This window comes from Electrophorus electricus, chromosome 20 (genome assembly GCF_013358815.1).
Source record: "Electrophorus electricus isolate fEleEle1 chromosome 20, fEleEle1.pri, whole genome shotgun sequence".
NCBI classification, from domain to species: Eukaryota; Metazoa; Chordata; class Actinopteri; order Gymnotiformes; family Gymnotidae; genus Electrophorus; species Electrophorus electricus.
In genome coordinates, this window is record NC_049554.1 from 5838396 (window position 1) to 5848337 (window position 9942).

The 9942-nt window shown below is 49.3% G+C and overlaps 1 protein-coding gene across 1 annotated transcript; it reads right to left on the reverse strand.

Moving 5' to 3' along the window:
* Positions 1–2385: 2385 nt before the first annotated feature.
* Positions 2386–4589, reverse strand: LOC118240386 (extensin-like). The gene is made up of 3 exons (XM_035520600.1): positions 4554–4589; positions 2592–3250; positions 2386–2404 (listed from the first exon to the last, which is right to left on the reverse strand). The coding sequence occupies exons 1-3, from the start codon at positions 4587–4589 to the stop codon at positions 2386–2388; spliced, it is 714 nt and encodes a 237-aa protein (XP_035376493.1).
* Between the last annotated feature and the right edge of the window lie 5353 nt (positions 4590–9942).

Below are 9942 nucleotides of genomic sequence, written 5' to 3' on the forward strand. Positions count from 1 at the left end.
CTTATTGAGGCACAAAAGTGTGTATATGTGTGAGATATGGGAAGAGGTCTTATCTGATTCCTCAGAACCTCTACCCATCACCCCCCCCCCCCCCCCACACACACACACAGAAAGAGAGAATTCCCCCAGGACAAGCACCCCCAGCCAAGCCAAGCCTCTGTCTTTACCCACCCATTACATTCCCCAACATGTTCACACACACACACACACACACACACACACACACATGAACACTTACATAAACACACACAAAAACACAAACACACACACACACATACACACATGAATACACATAGGAACACACACAAGAACACACCCACACCCACCCATTCACACACATGAACACTTGCAAACACAAACAAACAAACAAACAAACAAACAAACAGTTTAAATCCCTGATTGAGGTCCCACTGCTTTTACTTCCTGATGATGTAAGAACTGAAGCTCTAGTTTAAGCCTTGTGCCAGTGACGTGAGAGTAACAGTGTGTGTGTATGTGTGTGTGTATGTGTGAGTAACAGATATACATACAGAGCTCTCTGTGTGTGTGTGTGTGTGTGTGTGTATGTGGTAGGGGAAATACAAAACTATAAAAATCTGTATAAATTACAGCTAAATATGTCATACAATAAAAACTGTTCTACAATACAACTTGAGCGTGTTTGTTGACATGCAAGGGACATGTGCAGACGCATGTATATGTGTGTGTGTGTGGGGGGGGGGTTGTGTGTGTGTGTTTGTGCCTGGGTTTGTGTGTTGTGTGTGTGTTGTGGGTGTGTGTGTGTGTGTGTGTGTGTGTGTATGTATATGTGTGTGGGGGGGGCGGGGGTGTGTTTGTGTGTGTGTGTGTGTTTGTGCGTGGGTTTGTGTGTGGGTGTGGGTGGGTGGGTGTGTGTATGTAGATGTGTATATGTGTGTGTGTGTGGGTGTGGGTGTGTCTGCCTTTGCTGACTCACTGTAACAGATTAAATTAGACAGGTATTTCAGCTGCAATCATCCTGTGTCCTGTCCATCATGGGCAGATTTAATTGTCCTGCTTAATTAATAATTGCGTTTATCGCGGGGACATCAGCTGTTGGGCAGGAGGAAGGCTTGTCAGGGTAATCAGGAGCTTAGATTATACACCAGAGGAGGGAGAGGATGCTTTTAGCCATCAAGGTTATCAGAGTCCCTGCCACGCAGGCCACTCGTTCTCTACCTCTCCTGTTGTCCATCTCGCTTTCTATCTGTCCATCTCACTCTCTTTTCATCCGTCCCCCTGTCTCTCTCTTCCTCTCCCCATCTCTGTCCCTGGTCGCTCTCTCTCTCTCTCTTTGCCTTCTATCTCTGTTTCATACTTCTCTTTCACTCTCTTAGCCCGTTGCTCTGTCTATTTGTTCTTGTACACAAAGGACAGCTGGTCCAAAACACTCATCTCTTTCTCTTTCTGTTTCTCTCTCTCTCTCTCTCTCTCTCTCTCTCTCTCACACACACACACACACACACACACACACACACCCCTTCAACTGGTTTACTTCACCCCAAGTCAGAACAGATCTGCTGCGCCTGTTAGTTTTAGTCTAAACAGGTACCAATTGAGATTGATCTATTGATGCTTATTGGCTCAGCCAGAAATACTAACACAATTACCTTTAGCCCAACTCATTCCTGCTGTGCGTCCATCTTCATCAACACAAGGCCTGAGGGGACATATGACTGCTGCATAAACACACACTCTCTCACTCCACCTCTCCATTCTTTCTTTGGCTTTCTTTCCTTTCTCCCAATCCTACAATCTCTTCATCTCCCTCTTTCTCTCTTTGTTGCCCTATGCCACACTACTCCACCGCCCTTCACCCCCACCCAACATCTCTCTGGGGCATTGTAGTAACGGTTAGCTGTCCCAGTGCACCACTGCAGTAGTCTGTTGCAAATCTGGAGTGTGTATACATTTAAAATTCATTCAAACCCACCAATAACAGCAGTGCTTCCAGCCAACTCAAACAATGCATCTCTCTCTCTCGCTCTCTCTCTCTCACACACACACACACACACACACACAGACACACACACACACACAGACACACACACACACACACATACATATTTTTGGTTTCTTCAGTGATTTATGTGTAAAACCACTGATTTCGAAGAATCACCCACAGAAAAAGTGATCAATAACAAAAAAGACTATATGGGGAATTCAGAAACCACATAACGTTGGTCATCTTCAGGCTCAATGCTGCACCTGCGCTGTTTGTGTTTAATGTCTTGAAATCAAAGCCAAATCATTTCAGTGGAGATTGGAGACAGAGGTAGTGACTCCACACAAGGCCGCGCGCGCGTGGGGCCGTTGTGTTCGCAGCTGAGTTTGTTCCACGCAGCCTTGAAAGGGACGCTTACACCTTCAGGCCCAAGACCCAGTCCTGGAGGACGAGAAGAGCATGTCCACGGAAAGAAAAGTCCTCTGCAGAAAAAGAACGAGAGAGAGAGAGAGAGTGAGAAATGGAACAAGGGGAGAGAAGACAAAGGGAGGGAAAGTGCAGGGAAGAGAAAAAAAAGGAGAAAGAAAAGAACATGTATAAAAGAAAGAAGGACAGAGTCCCCAGGGGCCTTGAGCGGAAGGCCAAGGCATCCCAGGCATTTGGAGTGGTTTGGATGTAGGTCTCTGGGGGGCTGGGTGCAGGTCTCTGGGGGGTTGGGTGCAGGTCTCTGGGGGGTTGGGTGGAGGTCTCTGGGGGGTTGGGTGCAGGTCTCTGGGGGGCTGGGTGCAGGTCTCTGGGGGGCTGGGTGCAGGTCTCTGGGGGGTTGGGTGGAGGTCTCTGGGGGGTTGGGTGCAGGTCTCTGGGGGGCTGGGTGCAGGTCTCTGGGGGGTTGGGTGCAGGTCTCTGGGGGATTGGGTGTAGGTCTCTGGGGGGGTTGGGTGCAGGTCTCTGGGGGTTTGGCTGCAGGTCTCTGGGGGGGTTGGGTGCAGGTCTCTGGGGGTTTGGCTGCAGGTCTCTGGGGGGGTTGGGTGTAGGTCTCTGGGGGGTTGGATGTAGGTCTCTGGGGGGTTGGGTGCAGGTCTCTGGGGGGTTGGGTGCAGGTCTCTGGGGGATTGGGTGCAGGTCTCTGGGGGGTTGGGTGTAGGTCTCTGGGGGTTTGGGTGCAGGTCTCTGGGAGTTTGGGTGTAGGTCTCTGGGGGATTGGGTGTAGGTGTCTGGGGGTTTGGGTGTAGACTGTTTTGAGGCAGTGCTGCGTAACCCAACTCTCCCCAACTCTGGTGCGCACGACTGTCGAAGTGAGACCCACTCACGGCGTTCGCCTGCCCTAGCAGCCCTGACTCAGCGAGACTACGGCCATTAACAGACGAGCTGATTCAGAAGCATGTGTGTCTGATCAGCGAAAAGCTAAACACGCCAATCAAATTCCACGACTCTCCACAACCACATTCATGACTTCGATTGTCTCTGGGCTGCTGGTTCTCGCCTCCGGCACCCACGATGTGGCCTCATCACTTCTGTCACTGCTCTGGGGGGGTTCCGTGAGAGGACTTCCATCCTACTCTCCCTAAATCCCTTACTGTAGCTTGAAAATTCCCCGGCGCATGGTACGGCAGCACGCAGGGATAAGTCAGGAGCATCAGGGAGGTCCTGTGCTGCTGCCGTAGGGACGGAGACGGATTGTAGGATGAAGTTAAAAGGAGGCTCTGGAAGATGGGGGGGGGGGGGGGGGGGGGTGCTGCTTTATTTAAATGTCTCCTGCAAAGATCAAATATGGCTGCAGTTCGTGCCGCTGCTCCATTCTTCATTCTTCTTCCCTACGTCTGTCTTCCACTTTCCGTCCCTCCCTCCATCCCTCTCTCCATCCCCATCCAGCGCCTCACGCTCTGTCCTTTAATCTGTTTCCTGCTCTCATTTCTTTGCTCCCTTCACTTGTCCCTCTCTCCCTCTCTCTCTCTCTCTCTCTCTCTCTCTCTCTCTCTCTGTGGGTCCCTCTTTCTGGTCCTAAGCCGTTCTGTACCTCCCTGTGCCCTGTGTCTTGCACGCTCCTTATCTCTGCGTATAGTGATAAACTCACCGAAGCGTGAACGTCTTCACTGTGCGGCTAATTTAGGCTGCCCACTGTTCACGCAGCCACGCTATTAAGTCTGCTGTGATCAGGGCCGTGTGCCGGGGATGCAGATTAGGAAAGTGTGCGTGCGTGCGTGTGTGTGCATGTGTGTGCATGTGCATGTGTGTGTGCGTGCATGTGTGTGTATGCTCTTGTGTGCGTGTGTATGTGTGTGTGTGTGTGTGTGTGTGTGTGTGTGTGCGTGCATGCAGTTTTGTTCTATTTTTGCTGATGTACAAAAACCCAAAACAAAACACCACCAAAAAATGGATGTGAGGTCTCCAAACTCAAAACTAGTCACCACTTTCACAGGACTAGCAAGAGGACACACACCCATAGAACAGGACCTGTGTCTTACACACATCATTATGCTTTACACCTTACATTTTCTTTTTAAGTGGCGATTGCAGAAGAAGACCCATAAGTGTGTGTGTAAAGCATTGCAGTTTATGTGTGTTTCTCCACATCTCTGCCAGTGTGGACCTGGCTGTGTGACGGATGGACGGTCTCCAGCTCCATGGACTTACTGGTGGAAACGAGAAGGCAAATCAGACTGAATGGGTCCATGTGAGAGATGCAGCTGATAATGACACAGCGTCATTTACACAGTGCCTAACTGTACTTGGACCCCGCCCACTGTCCCCTGTCCCCCCGCCCCCGTACATGCACGAACACACACACACGTGCACACACACACACATACACACACACACGTACATGCACGAACACACACACACATGTGCACACACACACACACACACGTACATGCACGCACACACACGTGCACACACACACACACACGTACATGCACGCACACACACACACACATGTGCACACACACACACACACACGTACATGCACGCACACACACACGTGCACACACACACACACGTACATGCACGCGCACACACACACGTGCACACACACACACACGTACATGCACGCACACACACACATGTGCACACACACACACGTACATGCACGCACACACACACACTTGTGCACACACACACGTACATGCACGCACACACACACGTGCACACACACACACACACACCTACTTGCACGCACACACACACGTGCACACACACACACACACACGTACACACAGACACACACACAAACACGCACACACAGGCACACGTACACACACACACACACAAAGACACGCACACACAGGCACACGTACACACACACACACGCACACACACACACACGTACATGGAAATCACAGAAATCGGATCGTGTTTTGAAGGACGCTTTGAAAGAAGATTAGATTTTACAGTTGCAAGTTCTGCCCCAATCATGCATCCAGCTCCCCTTTACACTCTCACATACATCCCTCTCTCTCTTTCTCTCTCACACATCCCTCTCTCTCTCACATCCCTCTCTCTTTCTCTTTCTTTCCCTCTCTCCTTCTCATCCCCCCTTTCACGTCTCTCTCACTCCCTCTCTCTTTCTCTCTCTCTCTCTCTCTCTCTCTCTCTCTCTCTCTCTCTCTCTCATGGTCTTCAGGGCCGGCTGGGTGTAGAGTGGTAAGACCCCCATGTCCTGTCCCAGGGCTCATCCGCTGGGCTGCTTTAATCCGGTTACTTGAGGGTTGCGGATGCTTCCTGTCTTGGCTCAACAGGCCTGCTTAAATGAGGTTTTTTTTTTGCTTGCCCCAGGGATCAAAGTGTAATGGACCTTATTAACTGTTTGCGTGTGCGTCCGTGTGGGCGTCAGTGGGTATACATGTACATGTATGAGCGGGTGTATGAAAATACATGTGTATATGTGTATATATGCATGCAGAATACGTACAATAGATACAGAACATACACAGGTAGCCAAGGGTCAAAGAGCATTAAGTCATACATCATACACACATTTACACATATGTATACTCACACGTACACACACACACACACACACACACACACACACACACACAGGGATGGGTGGAGTAAGCTGGTAAGAACATTGTGTTTGTGTTTTTTTATGATTGTTTGTGTGTGTATGAGAGTGTGTGTGAGGGTGGGGACCTGAACTCAAGGGAAGTGAGACTACAGGTCACTGTGAGTGTGTGTGAGTACGCATGTGAGTGTGTGGGTGTATACATGTGTGTGTGTGTGAGTACACATGTGAGTGTGTGTGAGTCTGCGTGTGAGTGTGTGTGAGTACGCATGTGTGTGTGTGAGTACGCATGTGTGTGTGTGAGTACGCATGTGTGTGTGTGTGAGTACGCATGTGTGTGTGTGAGTACGCATGTGTGTGTGTGTGAGTCCGCATGTGTGTGTGTGGTTGTATGCATGTGTGTGTGTGTTAGTCTGCGTGTGAGTGTGTGAGTACGCATGTGAGTGTGTGTTAGTCTGCGTGTGAGTGTGTGTGAGTACGCATGTCAGTGTGTGAGTACGCATGTGAGTGTGTGAGTACGCATGTGTGTGTGTGAGTACACATGTGAGTGTGTGTTAGTCTGCGTGTGAGTGTGTGAGTACGCATGTGAGTGTGTGTTAGTCTGTGTGTGAGTGTGTGAGTACGCATGTGAGTGTGTGTTAGTCTGCGTGTGAGTGTGTGTGAGTACGCATGTGTGTGTGTGTGAGTACGCATGTGAGTGTGTGAGTACGCATGTGAGTGTGTGAGTACGCATGTCAGTGTGTGAGTACGCATGTGAGTGTGTGGTTGTATGCATGTGTGTGTGTGGTTGTATGCATGTGTGTGTGTGAGTACACATGTGTGTGTGTGAGTACGCATGTGTGTGTGTGTGAGTACGCATGTGTGTGTGTGGTTGTATGCATGTGTGTGTGTGGTTGTATGCATGTGTGTGTGTGAGTACGCATGTGAGTGTGTGTTAGTCTGCGTGTGAGTGTGTGTGAGTACGCATGTCAGTGTGTGAGTACGCATGTGTGTGTGTGTGAGTACACATGTGAGTGTGTGTTAGTCTGCGTGTGAGTGTGTGAGTACGCATGTGAGTTTGTGTTAGTCTGTGTGTGAGTGTGTGAGTACGCATGTGAGTGTGTGTTAGTCTGCGTGTGAGTGTGTGTGAGTACGCATGTGTGTGTGTGTGAGTACGCATGTGAGTGTGTGAGTACGCATGTCAGTGTGTGAGTACGCATGTGAGTGTGTGGTTGTATGCATGTGTGTGTGTGGTTGTATGCATGTGTGTGTGTGAGTACACGTGAGTGTGTGTGAGTACGCATGTGAGTGTGTGAGTACGCATGTCAGTGTGTGGTTGTATGCATGTGTGTGTGTGGTTGTATGCATGTGTGTGTGTGAGTACACATGTGAGTGTGTGTGAGTACGCATGTCAGTGTGTGAGTACGCATGTCAGTGTGTGGTTGTATGCATGTGTGTGGGTGAGTACGCATGTAAGTGTGTGTTAGTCTGCGTGTGAGTGTGTGAGTACGCATGTGAGTGTGTGGGTGTATACATGTGTGTGTGTGAGTACACATGTGAGTGTGTGTTAGTCTGCGTGTGAGTGTGTGAGTACGCATGTGAGTGTGTGGGTGTATACATGTGTGTGTGTGAGTACACATGTGAGTGTGTGTTAGTCTGCGTGTGAGTGTGTGAGTACGCATGTGAGTGTGTGGGTGTATACATGTGTGTGTGTGAGTACACATGTGAGTGTGTGTTAGTCTGCGTGTGAGTGTGTGAGTACGCATGTGAGTGTGTTAGTCTGCGTGTGAGTGTGTGAGTACGCATGTGAGTGTGTGGGTGTATACATGTGTGTGTGTGAGTACACATGTGAGTGTGTGTGAGTACGCATGTGAGTGTGTGGTTGTATGCATGTGTGTGTGTGAGTACACATGTGAGTGTGTGTTAGTCTGCGTGTGAGTGTGTGAGTACGCATGTGAGTGTGTGGGTGTATACATGTGTGTGTGTGAGTACACATGTGAGTGTGTGTGAGTACGCATGTGAGTGTGTGGTTGTATGCATGTGTGTGTGTGAGTACACATGTGAGTGTGTGTTAGTCTGCGTGTGAGTGTGTGAGTACGCATGTGAGTGTGTGTTAGTCTGCGTGTGAGTGTGTGTGAGTACGCATGTCAGTGTGTGAGTACGCATGTGTGTGTGTGGTTGTATGCATGTGTGTGTGTGTTAGTCTGCGTGTGAGTGTGTGTTAGTCTGCGTGTGAGTGTGTGTGAGTACACATGTGAGTGTGTGTTAGTCAGTGTGTGAGTGTGTGAGTACGCATGTGAGTGTGTGTTAGTCTGCGTGTGAGTGTGTGTGAGTACGCATGTCAGTGTGTGGTTGTATGCATGTGTGTGTGTGAGTACACATGTGAGTGTGTGTTAGTCTGCGTGTGAGTGTGTGAGTACGCATGTGAGTGTGTGTTAGTCTGCGTGTGAGTGTGTGTGAGTACGCATGTCAGTGTGTGGTTGTATGCATGTGTGTGTGTGAGTACACATGTGAGTGTGTGTTAGTCTGCGTGTGAGTGTGTGAGTACGCATGTGAGTGTGTGGGTGTATACATGTGTGTGTGTGAGTACACATGTGAGTGTGTGTTAGTCTGCATGTGAGTGTGTGGGTTTATGCATGTGTGTGTGTGAGTACACATGTGAGTGTGTGTTAGTCTGCGTGTGAGTGTGTGAGTACGCATGTGAGTGTGTGTTAGTCTGCGTGTGAGTGTGTGTGAGTACGCATGTCAGTGTGTGGTTGTATGCATGTGTGTGTGTGAGTACACATGTGAGTGTGTGTTAGTCTGCGTGTGAGTGTGTGTGAGTACGCATGTCAGTGTGTGGTTGTATGCATGTGTGTGTGTGAGTACACATGTGAGTGTGTGTTAGTCTGCGTGTGAGTGTGTGAGTACGCATGTGAGTGTGTGGGTGTATACATGTGTGTGTGTGAGTACACATGTGAGTGTGTGTTAGTCTGCATGTGAGTGTGTGGGTTTATGCATGTATGTGTGTGAGTACACATGTGAGTGTGTGTTAGTCTGCGTGTGAGTGTGTGAGTACGCATGTGAGTGTGTGTTAGTCTGCGTGTGAGTGTGTGTGAGTACGCATGTCAGTGTGTGGTTGTATGCATGTGTGTGTGTGAGTACACATGTGAGTGTGTGTTAGTCTGCGTGTGAGTGTGTGTGAGTACGCATGTGAATGTGTGTTAGTCTGCGTGTGAGTGTGTGTGAGTACGCATGTGAGTGTGTGTTAGTCTGCGTGTGAGTGTGTGTGAGTACGCATGTGAGTGTGTGTTAGTCTGCGTGTGAGTGTGTGTGAGTACGCATGTGAGTGTGTGTTAGTCTGCGTGTGAGTGTGTGTGAGTACGCATGTGAGTGTGTGTTAGTCTGCGTGTGAGTGTGTGTGAGTACGCATGTGAGTGTGTGGGTTTATGCATGTGTGTGTGTGAGTACACATGTGAGTGTGTGTTAGTCTGCGTGTGAGTGTGTGAGTACACATGTGAGTGTGTGTTAGTCTGCGTGTGAGTGTGTGTGAGTACGCATGTCAGTGTGTGGTTGTATGCATGTGTGTGTGTGAGTACACATGTGAGTGTGTGTTAGTCTGCGTGTGAGTGTGTGAGTACGCATGTGAGTGTGTGTTAGTCTGCGTGTGAGTGTGTGTGAGTACGCATGTCAGTGTGTGGTTGTATGCATGTGTGTGTGTGAGTACACATGTGAGTGTGTGTTAGTCTGCGTGTGAGTGTGTGAGTACGCATGTGAGTGTGTGTTAGTCTGCGTGTGAGTACGCATGTGAGTGTGTGTTAGTCTGCGTGTGAGTGTGTGAGTACGCATGTGAGTGTGTGGTTGTATGCATGTGTGTGTGTGAGTACACATGTGAGTGTGTGTTAGTCTGCATGTGAGTGTGTGGGTTTATGCATGTGTGTGTATGAGTACACATGTGAGTGTGTGTTAGTCTGCGTGTGAGTGTGTGTGAGTACGCATGTGAGTGTGTGTTAGTCTG

What these genes read in the sequence shown, in the direction of transcription:
- LOC118240386 (XM_035520600.1), bottom strand. Translation starts at nt 4,589, where the DNA reads ATGGAGCTGGAGACCGTCCATCCGTCACACAGCCAG. An exon ending in TCCATCCGTCACACAGCCAG is followed by an intron (nt 3,251 to 4,553) that starts GTCCACACTGGC and finishes TCACTTCGACAG; the next exon opens with TCGTGCGCACCAGAGTTGGG.